At 35.0% G+C, this 22,716-nt stretch overlaps 1 protein-coding gene across 2 annotated transcripts in view; it reads left to right on the forward strand.

The window, feature by feature from the left end:
* The first annotated feature begins 767 nt into the window (after positions 1-767).
* The window catches only part of LOC111511616 (uncharacterized), a 62,790-nt gene continuing 40,841 nt past the window's right edge, over positions 768-22,716 (forward strand). For both annotated transcript variants that reach the window (XM_074174441.1, XM_074174440.1), the window contains exon 1: positions 768-922. In XM_074174441.1, the coding sequence (XP_074030542.1) occupies positions 914-922 (9 nt within the window). In that variant the 5' untranslated portion in view covers positions 768-913. The remainder of the gene's footprint in view (positions 923-22,716) is intronic.

Below are 22,716 nucleotides of genomic sequence, written 5' to 3' on the forward strand. Positions count from 1 at the left end.
CTTTGTAAATTTTATACAATATCAGATAATGGAAGTCCGAACTAATGAAATTCATCTTCATTCGAGCAAAATTTTCTACCAGTAAGCATTTTTTTGAGCTCTGCGAACAGCAGAGTTTAGTTGTGCCTTCGGGCTCTTTGGACGAGGTTCACCAGTTGCTCTCTACTCAAATAACGATCGTTTTGATTTTGGAGTGAAAGGTTACGACCCCACAAACTTGAACTTAAGCTCATAGTAATCCCCCCTATAATCAATTTAATGCAGAGCATACTGGAAATGACCTCTGACTTCATGCCTCCAACTGTCAATTACGAACTGACCTGTAAAGTACTGTTCCCGAGTAGAGAGGACTGGATCTTCCGGGAAAAGGAAATATCAAGAGCAGATAGTTGTTGGTTTACAGATGGATCAAAAACACCTTTCGGTTCTGGTGCAGGTGTTTTCAGTCGCAGGCCCAAGACAGAGATATCAACCTGCCTAGGAACCTATGCGACTGTATTTCAAGCGGAAATTTATGCTATTGAATTGTGTGCTTAGAGATTGGGAGAATCCAACCTCATATACAAGTCAATAAAAATATTCTTGGACAGTCAGAAAATGGTCTCCATTTTCTCAAATTGTAACTTAGTACAATAAAGGCTATTATTATTATTTCGTTGTCCCGACTGCTCCTTCATCTCCGCATCTTTCATCTCTCGCCGCCCATCTTCGAACGGGACGGTGGCGTCTTCGACGGTGGGAACCTTCGCCGTAGCCGGCTCGGTCAATGCGAGCGCGTTCTTCCGCAGCGTGGCCTCGTGCCTCGAGGTTGCACCTGGATATATAACTGCTGGGCGGGCCGATCGGCTGCATCTTCGAATCTAGTGGCGCGCAGTGTGGTGTTAGTTTGCTCCAGTGCACCCCGAACGACAACATGAAATTCGTAAGTGTACGGTGCTGGGAATCGAGAAAAGTGGTCGGGAGATAAGTGCTTTCATTGCAGTGTGTTCTTTTTTGTGGAATCAAAAATCGTAATTTTTGTTAATCAAGGGGTTGGAAAGCCCTCGAAGAACCAACCCCAACTCTGTAGGATCTTGAAAATGAGAGTACAGGTCTTACTTTCACAACTTGATTTAGATACCTTTTTGCTGTCACGCAGTTACTCATTGAAAAATTTTGGTGTATATTTTGATGAATTGAATGGGACTGACCGATTCTTGATGAAAATCCATATCAAAATTCATTTTGATTTTCTCTGTGAAAGGTTTACAAAACCGCGACACGTGATTCGCTATACAATAGCTTTTCCCAGCAGTTTTTGATTGACTATTTTTAGATTGGAACATTTAATATTTTTGAAACATTTCAGTCTTAAGTCTGACTAAAGTAATTTCATCTACCTACCTGAAAAGTGCGAATACGATCATATGATCAGCTAGTGAAACCAGGTAAATACAAATGTATGAATATATATTTGATAGATATAATTTTATAGAAAACAAATCAATGAGTTGATAAATATAACATATCAATCATTGTATGACGATAACAATCAACAATGAAAATAAGTAAGACAAGAGTTTGTTGTTTGATGGATCAGAAGTATATAAATTGTCTTGTGGTTCATGTCCGATGATTCACATTGGTCAACCTGGAAAAACATTTGAAGCACGCATAAAAGAACATTGAAGAATGGAAAAATAAATTTGAAATATCCTACTCAGGTCTTCAAAGAGGAACACTTATTCAATTATGAATTCAAAATTCTTCATTTCCAGAAGAAATGTTAGAAACTGGACCGTCTAGAAAGTATGGAAATGAATGAGTATGAAAATCCTCAATATTTCATTACTATTGAATGAGTAGTTTTAATTTTTTGCTTAGTGGAACTTAGTGAAGCTTTGATGTCTTATGGTTTGATAGTTCGCCGTTGTAGATAGTTTTTCGAATATATCTTTACCCTCTAAATAGTTTATTTGGGGTCAAAATTAGAATATGGCTCTGTTGTATGGTCTCCGTTCAGAAATTGCCACATTTAGTAATTTAGAAAATCTGGAATTGTATAGAAAACTTCAAAGTGAATGCTTCAGATATTTTATTCCATATAGATTAATGTGTGCTTCAGAAGTACAAAAACTTTATTGTTCGGACTAATTCGTACCTCAACTTACCAATTTCAACATAATATAAGTTCTGATAGAAATATTTCTTGTTGACATAGCGAACCATACAATTGCACAAAGTCACATTTTGGTTTTTGATGATTTTTTGTTTTACATACAGTGTGACTAGTAAAGAGGCATTTAATGAGTTTTCATTTATTGATAGCTTCAATCGAACTTTTACTTTGGCATCAATTTTTCTTTTATTCGAGATGGAAAATAACCAAAAAATAGTAACCACATGGTTTAGCCTACACAATATATTGGTTGTATGGGATAATTTTGATTTTTTGTTTCTTTTTCTGTAAATCACACCACTACTGTGAAATAAGACTCTAAATGACCACCATAGTTTTGATAATACTTTATTCCAGACTCACTTTTTTTCAAAGTAGTGACATATTGAATGTTTATTTTTCTACTAAATCAAAACAAAGTTATTAAGATTTTATCAGCTATTTGCATTTCGAAGTTCTTGTTTTACTCTGTAGAAGTTTACTTCATAACTTTTTTGAAACAGAATATTGAGGAAATATCCCACTGAATAGTGACAAATTTTCAACTGAATAACATTTTTGGTATTTTTTCACACTGTATAAATAACGACAACAACAAAATCATCAATGTCAATATGAAAATGACAATAATTCAGAAGAAAATACAAATAATCTGATAATTTAGAACTCGAAATATTTGAAAAACTTAAAAAGTTGAAAAATGAAAATAACTTGGGAACTGATAACAAAATTTACAGATGGTGGTATCTCCAAAGTGAAAAAATAATTTGGAATATGAGAAACATATGATTTCAGATATTTTCTGTTGATTAAGACAGGTATTTCTCGATTCTCATTTTGAATCCGTAGTTTTCTTCATCTGTGAATTAGTAACAAGATTTCAGCATTTCAATGTATTACATCATCAATGAATTGTAGTATAATCATATTTTCATAGTCGAAAAATCAACATGGAAAAACAAAATGACTCATGAAAATGAAAAAGACTGTTGAACCTTCAAATTCTTTGAAAACATCCGGTATTACATGCCGGATATTTTTTCAAATTTTTGTATCCTGTTTTCCGAAATTTCAATGTCACCATATCTGATCAGGTATACTTTCCCTTTCTCTTATATAAATAACCGGGAAGTGTCAAGTTATGAGGACAAATCGAGCATGCTGAATTTCATTGAAATTCAAGAATTTTCAGTCATAACTATCATATATTTGACAGAAAAGTATCTTCAAAACAACTAGTACTCAATTCTACAATTTGTTTGAATGTTTAGAGGAAAAGCTGTCGCTTTGAAAAAATTGAAGTGGGATGATATTTTTATGACTCTTAAATCAGAATGTATAAATTAGAAATTACTTGAAAATTGCATCCACTTGAAGCCATTATACTAATTTCAACAACACACATAGTCAAAAATAATAGTACAAATATTTTTACAACTTATCAACAGCGATTAGGTACTTATAATAATACAAACTCACATAATTATTATTGAAAGGAAACATCAAATACTAATAGGAAATTAATTGTAGCTAATAGCTAGATGCGTGAGTAAAAATGATGTTGATTTTTGGAAGTAGAACAATTTCGACTGCAGGTATTCTGGGTGTGACTATAAGTAATTTTTGTTTGAGGTACATATTTTATAGAAATTAGATTAGTTTTAGCATTTCACACCCTTTGTAACGAACAAAAATTAAATCCCTATCCAATCATAGTATATCTGCAGTACCTGAAACAAAAAATACGGTATAAATATATTGTATTAGGGATAACATATATAGCATAGTATATATTGGAATATCACTAACCAATTTTCATGAAAAACAATCCTTCTCTAAGAACCAGTATCAGAAATATCACAACAAAATGCAATCAAGCAACAGCGCTGACTATTCAATTGACTTGCATTCTGATAAACGGAAAAATACCTTCTATCAATTCTCATTTCGAAAGAATGCAGATATCTAGTAGCTTGCTAGTGAATATGAGGATTATCGTAATTCATATTGATAAAAACTTGTCTATGAGATAAAAAAAAACAGGTGATTACATAAAGGTAAGGTTGGTTGATTATTGCTCATTCAATAGAATTAATTGGAAATTACATATACTGTCAGTCAACTGAAACCTCATGAAGCTCCTGGCTCTCATAAAATTTGAAAAAAGGCCCTTATCCAATGAATTGAATGTATTTGAATTGATAATACATTACTCAATATGATTTCCTCTACAGGAAGTACCACAAGGTAGTGTTTTGAACCCACTTCTACTTCATGTGTTTGAAAGTGATCTTTTCAAGATGATTCGGCTGAATTCATTTTTTTGATAATATCACATCTATCTTTGAAAACATCCTTGTGAATTATTTGAAATGACTCATAAGATTTTTCATTCAACAAAAAGCATTTTACTTTTTACATACATGTCAAACTGTCGAGGAAAAATTACAAGAATATTCAAACCGTACTGAAAACTATGTTTTGTTTGAGCAAAGAAAGAAAAATATCAATAAAATAAAATAAATGAATGAATATGCAATGCAAAGTTTCAAAAGATCGGTAAAAGAGCAGTTGAGAACGTATAATGCCAATAAACTTATCTACGAGTATACAACCGTGATTATTGTCAACGAAAACTCAGTTGAAGAATCTGTTTTACCATTATCGGTTAAAGAATTTACCAGATTTGATACTGGGTGAATCAAAATTCAAAACTATTTTTTCCATCTTTTTGAATGGATTGTTTCATTTCATGACTAGATGAGTTTCCTTTGAAAAACACTTTCTAAAAATGAAATTCTATATGATCTTCGATAGTTATAACATAAAATACAGACAAAAACATATTGCCAGTATCTCCAAAATTCCATGGAGGTTTTTTATTTTGAAGTAGTGATTGAACGCATTTTATGGATGATTAAAAGTTTGAAATAGTTTTTTTATAGGAACTTGAGGTGGAATTCTGACTACTAACGTTACTGCATAAATCAATTGAAGTTTATATCAGGTTTTTTTTGTTGAATAACAATTTTCACATTATGAAAACCATGTTTCCTGAGAAAACTATCATTATAAAAATATTTTTTTTTGAAAGTAGTTACAACACTATTTTGAAATACTTTCTTTATACAACTGGAAAAAACTAATAATAATAATGATGATGAAAATAATACTCCCTCGACAACAGGAAGGCCGTGGACTTTTCAGTTTGGAGTGTCTACATGACAAAATGGTACTGGATGGAACCTGTAAAGTCGTAAGGTCTGTATGTCTGTATGGTCCGCTCTGCCACAGAAGCTGATGAACTTGGTTTGGTTTTCGATACTGAACGAGGTGATTAAAACTCTGTCACTGAGTAGGACCCCGTCCAGCAAAAGGCCCATGTAAAAGCTACAATACAATTTTAAGCCAATGCGTGGGATCTTCTTCAACAACATTGAATACGTCGGCCTGACCTTCGCTTTCCTCAGGACGAGTGGGCTGAAGTCGGAAACTGGTGGGATCATCATTGCCTGCCAGGATGGTGTCTTCAATACCTTGGTCTACCGCAGTCGCGTGATGGATATAAAGGTTCCTGACAAAATGTGCTGTCAGCATGTCCAGCATATGCGGTCACAGCCTATATTCATCGAGACACCGGTGTTGCCCATTGTGGGAAACGTGGAGTGCCGAATTTATTGAAACAATTCGTTCTTCATACTCAGGTTCAAAGCAGCTGATAAGCCTGATGTTGTGTTTCATGAACACAAGAACGAGACGATATTTGTCATGGAGTTTTCAGCTTCTGGCTAGACGAATATCGAAGAAGAGGGAGAAAACCGATAAAATATCATGGTTTTCTCTTCGAACTTCATAGACTCTAGCCATAAAACTCTGTCAATATAGTTGTTTTGATAATTGCCCATTCTACTCTTGAATTTTGAAATTATGGCGGTTTGCCACACTAAGGTAGAATTCTTAGTCGAATAAATGCAGAAGGCTGTCATTCTTGACTCAGTGCGCTTGCTTAAGGCAAGTTCAGAACCAATGATCATATATACCCCACAGCATGGGGAGTGGTCATTGGTTGTTAACGCTGGCGCGCCCTTCTGAATGTATATCCCTTCTACTGTAGGGGCTTCGGGGATAGGACTCGACCAGAGCAATCTTAGGAAAAGAATAATGATGATCTTTTCATGTTGGGGCCACACTAGCGAGAAATGACATTAATTATCGCGATAAAGGACGGTAACCGTAGGTGTAGCCACGACTTAACGCGATAATTTGACAACGGCAGTACCATTGCCGTTTGGCATTAGTCGATAGCTCAAGTGGCGGTACATCAAAGAGATTAACGCGAGAATTAATGCGATAAAGCGGCCACACTACGTCAGTGTCAATTTCCATCTTCCAAGTAAAATTAATGCCGTTTTTATCGCCAATCATGGACATTCCCGGCAAAGTGTAGCCACCCACTTTGGCGGGTTAAAAATTATCGCGGTAATAATCGCGATAATGGGCATTGACGTTAGCCGTTAGTGTGGCCCCAGAATTACAAGTGGACACCAGAAAATAGAACAAAATAAAAGATGATGTATCCAAAGTAGAAATGACTAATTATGAATATGCTTATAAACAGGCAAACTAGTGTTGAGATTATCATTGTTTATATTGTATTCTGTATATACTGTATTCGAAAATCTATCTTACTGTGCTGATCAGAGGCTTGACTAGTAAATTACTTCAAGGAGATGTTATATGAAACCTAATTCCTGGCCTTCAAACGAATATTGATTTTAGTTAATATATATGGACAATTTATCCTTCTCTCAGTGATATTGTGCAGGATAGTTAACACCAGGGAATCACGCCCTGTTTCCATGGTCGTTAATCAAAAGCATTAACATCAACTGGAAGTTAATTTGCCATCAAATATGACCACCAGATTCTTGAAGCTCAAACACTATTACTGTACTTGCTAGGGCAACATTTCCGGCAGAATGTTGAGACTTCACATTTGGATATGTTGAGTTTGGAGCAATTTCAGACCACCACTGTTCCAAAGTTGATATAGTTTGCTGAAGTAATGTACAGTCATAAATACATATTCTAGGTCATCGGCAAATTGAAGATGGTTGGATCTTAGTTGGAATGGAAGGTTATTGATGTAAATAATGAACAACAGCGAATTTGTTGCAACGCTTGTCTGATGTTCATTCCAAACACCAATATGTACTCACCTTGTAGAAGCTATACTATGAAAGTATCTCGATCGAGATCTTAATGACTGTTTAGTCGAATCCCGTCACGATGAATATTTTTTGTTGAATTGAACTGCAAGTGCATCATTCGAGCGGTCGTGAATAGCTCCGCAGCGAAAAGAACGATTATGTTGCTAGCTTTCTTTGCGTGTGCTAGTTACTACACATAAAAGGACTTTTATTCGAATTGATGCTTTGGGAGTTTCACTGATTCAGGTAACATCTTGATTACGAGACGGTTTTCGAATACGGGGTGATCCCAAATTCACTTTCTGCAATATTTATTTTTTGACCCCACGAAAAAACTCCACAGGGACAATTCTAAAGTAAGTTTGCAGATTTCCTGATTCAACTCATTCAGGAGAGGTTACAACTATATTCTTTTATATTTCTCATGTTTCATTGTCTCTTATGTAGGTAATCATAATTCATAATTTCTTGAACTGATATAGTACCTAAAAATTCGTGAAACAAAAAATATGAGGTGACTCTATCGTGTTGTTTCAAGAAGCCATTGTTGAACCACCATCCGAATCGAAAAATTCACTCACTCTCGCAGATTTAAATAAAATGAGTATTTTATCCGCCGTTTCTTAAATTTTTGAAATTCAACTAACAGCCTTTATTATATCCGGAAACATTCTTCCACATTATCAGGATAGTATTGTAGCCAATATTGATAAAAAAACCCTACGCTTTAGTATTATTGAATTTTCCAAGGCGTTCGACAACATTAGCCACAAACTCCTCCTCTCCAAGCTCAAATATTATAGATGTTCAGCCAATGTCATACATTATTTGAATTATTATTTGAACAACCGATATCGAAAGGTTCATATTGATGATATAAGTTCATCCCTTGAAATTGTTATATCAGGAGTACCTCAAAGCTCAATTCTTGGTCCTTTCTAATTTTGTTATACACTGTAGATATTTTTTTTGTTAAAGCATTTGCGGATGATACGCAACTATATCATAGTATTGGATCATATAATATCTCAGCATCCCGAAATCAAGTAAATGATGACCTTGAAGTTATAAACACTCCGTCGAACAAACACAATTTGAAGGTCAAACTTGGAAAATGCCATGTCATATTCTTCAGCAACATAAACCAAAGATAATATGTTAAAGATCATATGAAACTCAAGATAGGTGACCAAATACTCAAATCGGTTGACTCTGCAAAAAACTTAGGCATCACTTTCGATGAAGATTTGAAATTTAACGGAACTGTGAAACAGCTTATGATTAAATCTTATACCAGTCTCATAGTTCTTTATCCACAAATACATAGCTTGTCCCTATTACAAAAAAGCTTATTTCTTAATTGCTTATTTTTTCGAGCATCAATTATGGAGACCCTGTAAATTTGAACATATTTCACGAGCTCGTGGCAACCTTGGTTGACTATCAGTGTCTGTTCTCAGGCAATATACCTACTGTAACATCACTTGTTCAATACTGAAATCTAAAATATCTGTTCCTCTATTCAATAAATTTACACAGAGGTTAGAGCTCCATTCTTTCAACCTTCGAACTAACGAAAACCTACACATCCCTCGTCATTCCTCAGCCATGTTCAGAAAATCATTTTTCTTCCTAGCTGTATTTTTTCACAACACCATTATTGAAAATCTCATGCAATTATCAAAATCCACATTCCAAAATAAACTAAAGGAAAAATTCAATATGATCCAATACTGGATAAAGTCGATCATTATTATTATTATTCAAAATCGAACATGAAAACTACTAAGTGAATGGTAGGAGTTACAATTTCATGAAAACTGTCATCTTGAAACGGTCCTTTATACATTTTGAGATGACTAATGAAACTCACATCAAAATCGGACGAACAGTAGGTATGTATATTGCAATTAGCATAAAACCTGACGGCGATAAAATCAAGTATTCTGCCAACTATTATTCAAACAATACTTCACCAATTCCAGAGAAAAAAATTGAGCCTATCGTTTTCGATAAGATCAATAAGTTTATTAATAGAATGTCAATCGCGTTTCATAACAACATAACACAGAACTCGTACTACCAAATTTCTTCCTTGGATAGATATCCGATCTCTTGCAATCATATTGTCGTTAACCATTGTCTGTCACGTGATTCTATCATTCGAAACGGATCGTTAGTATCTCAAATTATTTATGGTTATTAGAATACAAATTTTTGGTTCGTTGTTTCGAATTGTTAATCCAAAATTTTCCGTTAAAATTGTAAAAAAGTTTCAATTTTATTCAGAAAAGTTTATACCTAAACATCAAAGCGCATTGTAAAAGGAAAAATAAAATAGAAGTAGGGAATAAATCTAGTATTTTAATTTTACACTTTCACTATACAACAATTAAAAGCAACGCTGATTGTTTTCTCATTGCCAGGATTTTAATGAAATAATAAACCAGAAGTGATAGCACAATCTTACTTAATAATAGATGAGTGGTTTCTAGATTCCTTCGCTATGACTAGCTCTCGAGGCTAGCTATATCCGCTGAGTAGAAACACTATTTTATTAATCGAGTCGTTTTCCGCATAATGAAACATAACTTTGTCATTAATACTACGATGTCGACGTAAAAGCCTCGCTTTGCATCGAACCGCCTTTGGGATCCCCGTTTATTTTTGATTTTCGTGATTTGAGTTTTCTGACGAATCTACAAGCTTGTTCTTTCTCAGGGTTGTTATTTTCAGAACAGAAAAAGTTCAAACATCACATTCATAACCCAGACTAGTATCACTGATGCAATCTATAGTAGATTGAGAAAGCAATGTCTGGTATTGGAAGTTTTTTGGTTTCTGGTATCATCTACTAATAGATATAGAATAAAAATCATGCAACTATTGAATGATGCGTTTTTTCCAGGGAACTATTTCGGAAGTAAAATATATCTCTGGTCGGATTTTTAGTACACAGTTACCTACCTCTATGGGTTCATCACTGACCCATGAAAGTTGAAGAAAGATCTGAGGTCTCACGGAGAAAACCAAAGCTGTTCATTAACAATTCCAGACAAACATGTCTAAATGTCTGGCCATGAGGGCGACAAGTCAAACTATCAAATGATGAGTTGAAGCTGCATCTTACATATTCTAAGCAGCTGCTGAAGAACGTGATCCTTTTGGAGACTTGATGACCTTAGAACTAATATTGGCTTTGAATATTTCTTCGGATCTGAACAGATACTAATTACGTTCATTTTATACTTCTTGGTTTGCAAACGAGAATGCTGAGATAAAAAAGGGTTCCATTGCTTTGTGAAAACTCTCTCATGCACAATACTTGTAGAATCAGGGTCTGTTGTTTCGTTTTACCTTTCTAACTTTCAAGTAGTTCTTAATGCCATGAAAAACAATGGGAGTTCTTCTTAGCGAATTACATTGTGATGCAAAATGTCACCAAAAGAGTTGCTTAGTTTTTTTAAACTAATCGACGCATTCGAAAAAGTGATCCATCTGCAAAGCAGCGCTTTGTCACCCTGAAATACTGGCAGCAATTGTGAGAAAACTATACCAACATTTGCTTTGAGACGTTTAGATTCCTACAAAGCAGTCCATTGGAGACGCGTCATCAATAACGAATAGCCGAGGAGTTGGTGGTATATCTTCGTCTACAAATGTTTTTACCTTCCTCAATTTTTTTCACCACTAGCTTGTCCTACTAAGTGACTCGTGGAACTGAGAGAAACTGACGATCTTAAGATTCATGTTGTTCAACCTTACGAAGCTTGTGAAATATTTCTGACTCCATTTCGGTTTATGAAGTTTACGTCTCACCTAAAAGCGACCAGATGACAAACCTCATCATTATTCTCATATTGAACCCATTGTTTGCGGTGATCTTCAGGGTGTTTTATTGGGTTTCAGTACGTTCAGCCTATTCCCAAAAAGACACGAATATTTCTTGCAACCTTGATAATCTAGAACGTCGTTGAAGATTTGTTCCTCTGCTGTAAATACTTCCTTGGGAGGTTTTCAAGTGACTTGGCACATTTGATTCCACCAGAAATACGCGAAGGACTGTGGCTGCTCATCGGTTTGAGGTTCAACTCATTACACCTCGAACTTCACTGTTTAAGAGATCTTTCATTTGGAGAACTGTCTAAATGTGTAGTTAACTTCCTGAGAACGTTTATGAAATTCCTTAAGGAATTTCCTGTAGTGCTTGTGCTTTGTTTTTTGAGGAAAAATAATAATTTTATATTAATAACATCACAATTTGGCGTTCTTGCTTTTAATACTCTTCAAATTTATCGATATATTAGTGATAGGTTGAAATTCGATGACCATATCAATAATTTTTCATATAAGGGGTGTTCATGGTCATCTTGGTAACATTTGATCTTTCTAGATTTTATTTATTCATACCCGAAAGTAGTCTGGCATAGCGAATCTGTGATATATAACAAGTTATAAATCTATAACTGACTTCTTTCTCAGATCTTTCTTTACCTGACAAGAAAATCGTCAAGGATGAAATTGTTGAACAATCGTCACTTCAGTCCCAGAGATTTGGAATTTACTCATAGGAAAATGCAAATCTACGATATTACAGGCGTGGGAATGAAATGAAAACAGCCATAATTAATGAATATGACGCTTTATATGGCAAGTTATTCAAATTTCAATTCAGATTCTTCGAAATCTTATGAAACACGCCTCCTGCTCACATAATTGTTCCGGTTCATTATTTTTCTAAACGATATGAAGCCCAAGCACGAAATTAATCATATGAAAGTGAATACTGAATAACGTTCAAATTATGTTATTATATGGAAATTTTAAACTTGTTCAGGTATCCAGGAGGTACAAGAAACAATTTAATGGAACTGAAGGAAGCATTTCATACTAGAAGCATTACTATGATCTACGGTCAGATGAGATAATTACTTTCAATCTAGTTCTTGGCAAATGTAGCTGTGCCTCTGAGATGCACGAACGAAAAGGAGGTCATCTCTCTATATCCGTTCACAACCAACTTTTATCAGGAAGTATAATCGGGAAAAATGTGGCTCAAATAAATTAGGCAAGTGTTGACAATTACACATGTATCAGTAGGGAAGGTAAACACAAATTCTCCCTTTTGTGCAGGTGGAAAACAATTGAAAATAATGAGTGTACTAACACAATGTTTGCTACACGAGTTCCTCGATGTTAAAGGGCTCTTGCCCAACTCCGCTGGCTGATCTACTTTCCCATAATTGAAAATCTAATTCCTTACACAGTATCATTTCTCGAACTACCTTGCACTGACGAGTGGCCCGAAATCGGTCTGCAAGTGTCTTCCAGTAATTGAAAATCGATTCTGGCAGTTATATCGCCAAAAGCATATGCAGGAATAACTTCATTATAGAATCCTGCACCTGTCGGATTAAATCCAACGCCCTTCGTGTTATTAGTCAGGGGAGTAGTTGTTTTCTGATACGTGTCAGTCCATTAAGCTATAGTGTAGGTAAGTTGAAACTGCTCAGAACGAGTTGTTCTTGTAGTAGCCTTCAAGTATGCCCATTTACCACACTTGTGGAAAACGTCAACTTTGGTTGACGTGGGGGGAAAGGGGTGGCTAGCCCTCTCCCCATAATAACCCTCACGTGTAAAATTGCAAATAGAAATGATAGTAGAGTAACACCTAGGTTGAAAGGTCTTTCAAATATGTTTGTGACTCTGTAACATTTTTGACAATACAACGATATACAGTGTCAGAAAAAATACTCTTGTTAGTTTCTATTCATTTCCAAACCAGAAAGTCAACCTGAAGACACAATTTCATTGATTGAAATGTTCAAACTGATCACCATTGAAGGATACCGATAAAAATAACAGAAATAAGAACTCACAGCGGAATTCTTTTTGTTTCAGTACATAAAATGGTCCTAAATTCTAGCATCCAGTTGCTGATGAAGTTGTTAATATTTATGAGAAAATTATTCTTTAATGGTGACTGTCAGTTTATCATTACAGATATTCATTTCAGTTCTATTTGAACTCGAGTTATTATCGCCTTCATTATCTTTTATTGAATAGAAAATTATATACAGAAATATTGAGACATGAATATGTATTACAACTGTTACATGAATTCACGAAAACTGATGACATTGCTTTGATGTAAACCATGCAGTTTGACCAAGTTGTCAGTGGTGAGTTGTACAAACGTTTTCAGAATTCTTGATCAACACATATTTCACTCTCACAAAATGTAAGTGATTTATGAATTGAACAGATATGAATCCGGCAGGAAGGTTGAATGACATCCAATCGAAACGTGTCAACAATAATTTAGCTTTATTGTACACCACATGTATCTCGAATTTTTAGTAACCAAGAGCTGAGGAGGTGCCCATTGTGTAGTAAGATTCTGATAGTTCCTCAATGATATTTTCAGGTTGATGAATTTGAAGGAGAGGTTCTACAGAATGGCCTCGATTTGACTCCAGTGGACTTTTTCTAGGATTAGGATGGGAAATGTAATGGAGGAAATGACAGCTCATTTATAACATTGTATGCAAGTTAATGGTGCTGTTCGAACATTCCATGATATGAATTTTTCTGTTTCGTTTCACTTGCTGGTTCGGAATGAAACATGTTTTCATCATTGTAATGACAAAACTATCACCCCATGTTACCATTGCACACGGCTGGTGTAAACCTCGAAGTAGGAATGGATCAATTGAGGCTAAGCCTACGGTGAGAAGCGCTTACTGCGCAACTTCTACTGCAGGCAACCAGTGATATAATTGAACATATACAGAAAGCACAAAAACCAAAGAAAGCTCAGAATGTGGAGTGTACTCCAGATCACTAAGCCTAAGGATTAAGTGGGAAATGGGAAAAAATACCAGCTTGGTATCCCTTAGTTGCATAATCTGCAGCTGAGGTATCCGTTGTACAGCCCCATTCTATTCAGGTGTCCTCTAAGCGGACAATGACCGGTTAGTAACCCTGTAATTATTCTGAGCCGATCCATACTATACTGAAGTAGTTCTTCGGTTCTTTTCTCGGACGGTTCCCTAATGGAGGTTCTACTGTGTTTGTTGCCAGGTACTTTTGGCCAGTACTTTGTGTGCTTCTTATTGGTCCATGTCCTAATCTGGTTTCGTACCAATGGTACCCCCAGAGCTGGTTCAGGACCTATATATGAAGTTGATGATCCTTGTCTAGCGCATTCATCAGCTTTATCATTACCTGTGATTCCTGAATGCCCTGGCACCCAGTAAAAAGTTAATTTGTTCCTGTTTGCAAATTCATGCCACCTTCGAGTTTGCAGAGCCCTGGGAAGCTGGTGCCTAAGAAATATCTGGCGATGACCAGGAAAAATCTACGCTCAACAGTAGGATTCATGACTGGCCAATGTCAACTAAGGAAACACCTCCATTATATGAGGCTAGTGGACACACCTCCATGCAGGATGTGTGAACAGGAAATAACTATCAGGCATGTCCTATGCGGGTGTCCGGAATTATCGTCAATAAGAGAGTGTGTGTTCGGCGAGTCTTGACCTACACCTGCCGATATAAAGAGATGTCTCCTAGTGACCTGTCGAATTTTCTGAAAAGGACAGGATGGACGATGACCTATGAGGACAACTCCTCAGGAGGATGTACAATTGGTCACATGTGGCCTAAGGGCTGTGGGTCTACACTAACTCTCCCTATTCTACAGATACAAACAGGGTGTCATTCGACTATTAATACCATTTGAAATTTTTGATAAGTGGTTTGTTATGGGGTGGAGCTGACTAACAAGAAGTTGGTTTTTACGTAGAAAAATAAAATTGATTTGTTTCGCGATTATACAGGATTACCTATTTTGACTGGAATGTTCTGTATAGAAAGTTGAAAAGCTCTCTCGCAACACACTTTTCCTACATCCTAGCACCAGCAGAAAATTTCCGACCAGTATAGAACGGTGGCTGACTTCCGAACGAAACTAATTCTCCAGTCACGAGCGTAACAATATGGTTTATTTTTTACCTTCACTTATTGTTTAATAGAGCATAGTTTTATATGAAGCCGGGCGTTTGATTGGATTGTTGCTTAAATCGTCAGGGCACTTATTTTAAATGAATGTAGATTAACGATAATTTGGCGCAATTTTCAGGATTCGTGATTTGATAGGCTTACGACACGATATTCATTTGCTTATTTCTTGCGAAAGATACGGTTCGTGAAAGCATTTTGTGTAGAACAGAAATTGAACTGGATTTTCGTAAATATAGAAGTCGGCGAGCAAAAACACACTCTGTACAACATGCGATTTGACTTCACGTGACTGGTGCTTCACTTCTGTGAGTGTACATTTCATTTACAATGAATTGATTCGTGAAAATGAAACACTCAGTATTTTGTCGAAACAAGACAAGAAAATGCATTCTCACGTCCTGTTTTGACTAGTCGAGAGAAAATTTCCCCTGGTCTTGACAAAAATACCGGTTCTATCAACGAGAGAACATCTCTTGCAGGAAATGGATGATGTAGTAGTTATAATTTTTATCAGAAGATATACGGAATGGACATTTTGAATACATCAATAATGAAGCCAGCAGACGAAACTAGACAAAGACCAAAGCCAAGTCTGTATGAAAATACTACACTCCAACGTTGAATCGCAATCGTTGCTTCAACAGTGATTTGGAGCATGCAAAATTTATGTTGAAAGGAATTATATTAGTAAAAAAGACCATAGTGATGAAACTTAACCTTTCTTTTGGGAAAGGATATCGAGTGATACATTATTTGATAGGAATTTCAATTCTGTTCAATTCAATTCGAAACTGTTCTGTTTTTGGAAAGCATATCAGCCGTTCCAGAGTAATTATAATTAGCAGAAATGAAAAACATGATGTCAAAAAATCTCTTCAAAAGTCACACCAGTAATTTTGGAAAAGTTTCTCATTCACTACTTGACAAAGAAGTTTGTTTACAAATTCATATTTGTAAGCATTATTTTTGGAGTAATTTCATTCTATCCATGGATTCTGGAATAGGCTGCGGTGGTAGAGCATTATGGAGCATCGACAGCGGATGTCCTAGAATCTAAATGGAATGACGAGACGGGTGTGCTGTTGTGCCATAAAGTGCCAGAAACACTTTTTAGTTTTTATCCACTTATCTTGTATTTTTGTTTGAGTTGAATACAGTGATACTAGCTGATGAACTTTGCTTGTAAAATCTACTCGATCTCACAAAAATAATTCAATGGAAATGTCACGCAGCCACGGCTACCAGATCTAACTCATGTTGGTATTTTCTGAAGGTTCATCTGAATTCTGTCGCGTTCAGCGTAGTTGATAAACTGTCAATTAGACTTTTGTTCTGTAATTTCATGATTACGTGTGAATGAAATGAAACATTTAACGCTACCGAAGGCGTTATTTTGACAATTCGTTCACATAAACTCACACAACACGTTGAGTAATCCAGACGTGAAAGCACCCGCTCTGATGTGAATTCTAGTGTGACGAGAAGTGTATTTTTTGGAGGTTAGCAGTTAGAAAAATTCGTGTTTATTGAGCATATCGGCTTTAGCCCCGAGTCGAATTACATAAGACATTGAAATTGCCTGTTAATTGTTTAATGTGCATTTGGTTAATTAATTTGAACACATAATCAGGTGGTATTATCGGTTGTTTCGAGATTATTTAGGAGATAATTTACAAAGGAAAGATTTCTCAAGAGAAAATAAGGGACATTGAAAGAAAGAGTGTACGTATGTTAAAACGCTGTTGGTCATTGTGGATATTCTATAATACTGGAGTTTCCTCTAACACCAAACCGTTATTTTAACACCTCGACACGTGTTTCGATCACCAAGTATTCATCTTCAAGAGGAAGATAAAACTAAATTGTGGATATTGTGGATAGTCTCAAATCTTGATGAAAAATTAGATACTCGATATTTCGTTGATTTGTCAAGAGTTTTCTTTCAACTTTCGTATTGTTAACAACATCCATATTTCCTTTAATAACTTCTCTTCTTTCGTTTTTTTTCTGAACTCAGTCACCAAGGTATCTACTTTCGAAGTTGATTACAAAACGTCTTTAAATATGAAAGCATAATAGATGAGCATAATAATCAGATACATGATTTGTTATTGCTTGCAATTTCTTACTAAATACCGATTTGCATAATTTGGAAATATGTGTTATGTGACAAAAATGTTCCATATCGTACATGAATCTTAATAGTGCTTTGAGGTATACGATTTCAACAAATAGGTTTATAAGCCGTTCAAGGTTCATTTTCAATTTGAATAACATTGTGATTTAGAGGGTGGTCCTAATAAAAACATTCGCTTAACAAGCTGAAAAATGTTTATACGAAAATTGTTAACACATCAGAAAAGAATGGAATTCATTCATAGCAAACATCAATCATTATGAGGGAAAGTTAGCTCCGGAAGAATGATAATAATAATAAATGCTTTTATGGATAGGAATGGAGATACTAACCTGACATAACAAATGGCAGGATTCAACATTAGCACAAGATAAGTCGAGAAAGAAATTGCTTTTCCATCCAACCAGCAACAGCTAACTCATATTGTCACAAAATATTTTGCAATCAGACTTAAAAAAAGAGAAAGGAAAAAAAGCAGGAGTTACTTTTAATGTGTCATGTCATGAACAGAAAGGAAATTCAATATAATTTTTTTTTCATTTTCTACACATTTATGGTAAATAAATATTAATTATAAGGATCAACTAATCAATATTATGAAGAGAGAGAACCGGACTGAAACATATATATCTTCGGATTATTCTTGGAACTGAGTGGTAGTAGTGATTTAAATTCGATGGGAAGCCGATTATATAAGCGTGCAATGTTATAAGAGATAGAGCCTCGAAAAAGAGAGGTTTTATGTTTGAGTCCAGTCAAAAGATGTTCAAATCCCAAATTTAGATTATGTATATCGACTCTTAAGGACAATTTAGTGGATAGGTACGCAAGTTTTCCATGTTGAGCCACCCAAGTTGTTCCAAGTATTGAGACTCATGCTCACATCACCTTCTGCAGTAAAGCAGAGACTAGAAGAAAAAATTGTCTGTAGGAAACAGGTTTACTGAGGAATTTATGAAAATGATATCAAAAGAATCAGAAAAGTTGAGTGTAAACCTGGAAATACACACCTTAACTTTAAAAAGAAAAGAACATATAAATGAGCTATGAAGAATTGCAATATACTATACACAAAAAATGGCATGAATGAAAGCAGTTGAAGTCAAGTTATATAACTATATCAAAAATTTATTCCAAGAGAACAGTAAATAGTTATTGACATAAAAGTTACAAAAGAACATGAAACTTTTTCACATATGTTAGTTCTGGTTTTCAAAAAGTTCGTGACAGAAAGACAAAAAGGAACAAAGTAATCGAGAGATAACGGCAAGGAAGTGAAAAATGCTAATTAGTTCATATAAGATTACACCAAGTACTATACTAGGTGAACTAGATTGCCCACATGTCTGTTATCGAGGGACATACTTGAACTTGTAAAAAATGTACTTAGTGAAAGACAGACTCCAAATGTTATTTTTTTATTGGGCTTCGTATATTCAATATTTTCAAAATTACTAAAATTCGATATTATGTGATCCCGAAACTATCAACAAGGTAAAGATAGATACAGAAAAATAACCGAAATCTTCGATTATATAAACTCGTAAACCTCACAGTCCCCCTTCGTCTGCGCTACTGGACACACATATGCTCTTTTGAAATGCGAACCCTCATATAATATTGAAGCGATATCTCGCAGGTAATTAGATATTCCAACAAAAGTAGGACTTTCCTTTGCCATCTGTCACGTTTTCTCCAATTTTGATTTCGTTGCCAATTTCGACAACTACACCTCTCATTTAATACCAATTGATGAGACTTACAGGGTCAATCGACTGAGAAAAAGCACGCAAAGAGGAACTTTTCTTGGACCTCATGAAATACTTTCACTATTCTAGTCACAGTTCTGGTAAATAACGATGTCGTATATTGACCGAATGTCATTTTTTGTGGAGAAAGTAAGAGTTTTCTATAGACATTTATAAAATTTTTTCAGATTGTGGAAGGTGAAAATACCCAAAAAGTCGATAAACAATTCTTGTACTATTTTGTAATTTCCTCCGGGAGCAGATAGTTGTTGGTTAACAGATGGATCAAAAACACCTTCAGGTTCTGTCGCAGACCCAGGACAGATATATCAACCTGCTTAGGAAACTATGCGATTGTATTTCAACCGGAAATGTATGCTATTGAATTGTGTGAGGAGAGATTGGAGCAATCCAACTTTATACACAAGTCATAAAAAATATTCTCGGACGAAATAGTTTATTGTGAGATTTTACAAAAACGCAATACGTGTTTCGCTATAGAATGACTTCTTCGGGCGTGTTTTAACATATTGTCTTTGGTCTGGATTCCTGGCCATACTGGCCTGAAAGGCAATGGGGCTGCTGACTTCCCTGCAAAAGAGGGTGCAGACCAGAACCTGTCATTAGCATTGCTTCAGGCAAGAAGCTGTATGGGCTTCTGTGCTTCTGGCAGAATCTTTCAGGATTTATTCACCCTTCGAAGCTTGATACTAAACAGTCGTTGAACTACATTAGGGATGAACTACGATGTCTAACAGGCCTTCTTATAAAATCTATTCGGGTTTTAAATAGTTCAATAGAGCTGGATTTCACCCAGACGGATGGAAGGCAATTCCAGATGTTTACTGTTCTGATCGTGAGGAAATAGTCCTCACATTCGTTCGAGTCTGTTCTTTCCTCATTTTCTTGTCATGGCCTCTCAGTCTACGGTTTTCGACAACTTTCGGGACTTCTCAACCCCCTGGTGAACTGAACAGGTTGTTCATCATCTTGTATATTTTGATCAGGTCATTGCGCAATCTCCTCTGGTCCACGGTTATAGGATCAATGATTCTCAACCTTTGTTGGTATTTAAGACCATGTACTTCTCTAGGAAGTTCCATCAGCCGTCTTTGTGTGAACTCCAGGCGATCTGTATTGTGGCGACCAAATCACACTGACATACTCCATAATTGGCCTGATATAAGCTTTCAGAATGATTTTGAAAAGGTTTTCATTGAGCGTTTTGAAACCCTTGTTGAAGGAGTAGCCGGTTCCATTTGCCGAGACAGAAGAGCTTTCGGTGCATCCTTTCGTGTAGCACCTTGTCAAAAGTTTTCAGAGTCCAAGTGAATCACGTCCATCGACCTACCCTCGTCAAGAGCCTTGGGCCAAATATCTGTCGCATCCAGGAGGTGTGTAACTGTTGAGCGTCCGGGCATAAAGTAGTCGCGAAAAAACGTCAACACCGTCAATAAATTCACGTATCTTCTTTACGATGATCCTTTTCATCGCTTTCACCGGTATACTCGTGAGGCTAATTGGGCGGTAATTAAGAGGAACCAGTTTGTCTCCCTGAAGACCTCGATTTTGTATTTCTTCAAGTAATTTTTTTGAGTAAAACACAAATGAAAATGAAACAGAAAATATCAAGTAGACCTATGTCGACTGATCATATTGGTTATTCTGAAGATTTGAGTACCTACTAGAAATAAATTTATTGAAACAATACATTTTTTGTATTTTTTCTCTCACTGATTTCTTTTCTTTTGTTCCGAGACTTGAAAGATATGACACAAATGGTTCTCAAGCACTAACAAACATACCACCATTTATATAAATAACACAAATTTCATCAAATTCAAAATGGTTATCCAAAATTCTCACACTGTATGCGACATACTTATATCATTACTTCAACTTTATCCGGTAGATATGGGAACCTAGTTTTGACAGATGAAAATAAAACGACAAAATTATATATTGCACCAATTTGGCAAATGATAAACGGAAACTGGTTGATATATTTTCTTCTATATGCCGCGATTGGAAGGTGAAATGATTTATTCAAATGAATGGAATACATTACGGAGGAATTACTTCATTTGATAGAAGTATAGTTTTGAATAATTTTACATATTTACAGTGAATGAATGAAGAAGACTTGTTGGGAGTGTAATCATAATAACAAATCAACTTGTTCTTCATGAAAAGTCTCTATCAAAAGTTCCTACCGTTGGAATGTATAGTGGATCATTATTCAAAGAAAATATTGTCGCAACTTTCGAAAACGGAAGATTTTTTCTTGTTTATTTTATAATAATTATATATGAGCCTTTGAAAAAGTATAGATATCTACTTTAACTGAATTACTCGAACAAACATAATAATTTGTTCTCAAAAAATTGTAAAAGTTTTTCGATTTGAAAAATATTATGTTTTTAGGTCCTGGAAAATATAATTGAAAGCGTTCAGTTTCTCAAGTGCAAACGTTTATACAATATAAAATGACGCACCGCAATTTTTTATAACTTATACTAAGTCTGAAATTAGTGAAATTGAAAATACCGGAACCTTACAAATTCCAGAATAATTCAGGTTTATATAATTTGATATACAGTATGTCTTTAGAGTAACGAATATATTCATTTCAGCTGAACGAACTAATATTGAAAATTTATGTATCGTGGTAATTCTGAATTAACGTTTTTCCAGCTTGATTTCGTACGTTTTCCAACTAGCTTTAAAATTTTGGAACAGAATGAAGGTACAAGTGCGGTAACTAATTTGAATCAGTTTCTCATTCTCTTTGAACCAAAATTAACCATATCAGCCTGGATTTTGTTATCATCAATTACTTTCAAAACAGTTCAACAAGGGTAGCAAGCAGCCAAAATTAGTTGTTTTGAACGCAATCATCATGAAAGTTTCACTAAAAAAATTTTTTACAAAATGTTTCGAAAAAAACAAATGCGAATTATGTATACGCTGTCCTTTATATACTAAATTTCGATTATAATACAATAGAGAACAGTATATTTATTCCTTTGAATAATACAATTTTATAATTATATAGGAATGCATGAAATCTACATAAACAGAGTATGTGTATAAATTCAACACATGAGAGTATTTGAATAAAATTAAAAGTCAAATTATAATTGTATATACATAAAAGTCGAAATAAAAAAATGGCAGACATGGAATTAATTGTAGAATGTGATGTTATGTGACTATTTGAAATATTTATCAATATTCTAAAAACACTCTATCAGAATCATCGTTTTGGGTGCTACAACTTTTTATACTGGGAGCTGGACAATTGATAAGTTTTGAATCTTGTAATTTGATTAGATTCCCGTTTTTTTTATGTAATTATGACATTGAGAGTTGATTTCTGTTTCAAGTTTATGTTTTTTCTAGGAAAACATACATTTATTTATATAGAAAGGGGGCTCTG

This window comes from Leptinotarsa decemlineata, unplaced genomic scaffold, assembly GCF_025532065.1.
Source record: "Leptinotarsa decemlineata unplaced genomic scaffold, Ldec_3_MD MMD2_tig00000576_RagTag_RagTag, whole genome shotgun sequence".
In the NCBI taxonomy this organism is placed as follows: Eukaryota; Metazoa; Arthropoda; class Insecta; order Coleoptera; family Chrysomelidae; genus Leptinotarsa; species Leptinotarsa decemlineata.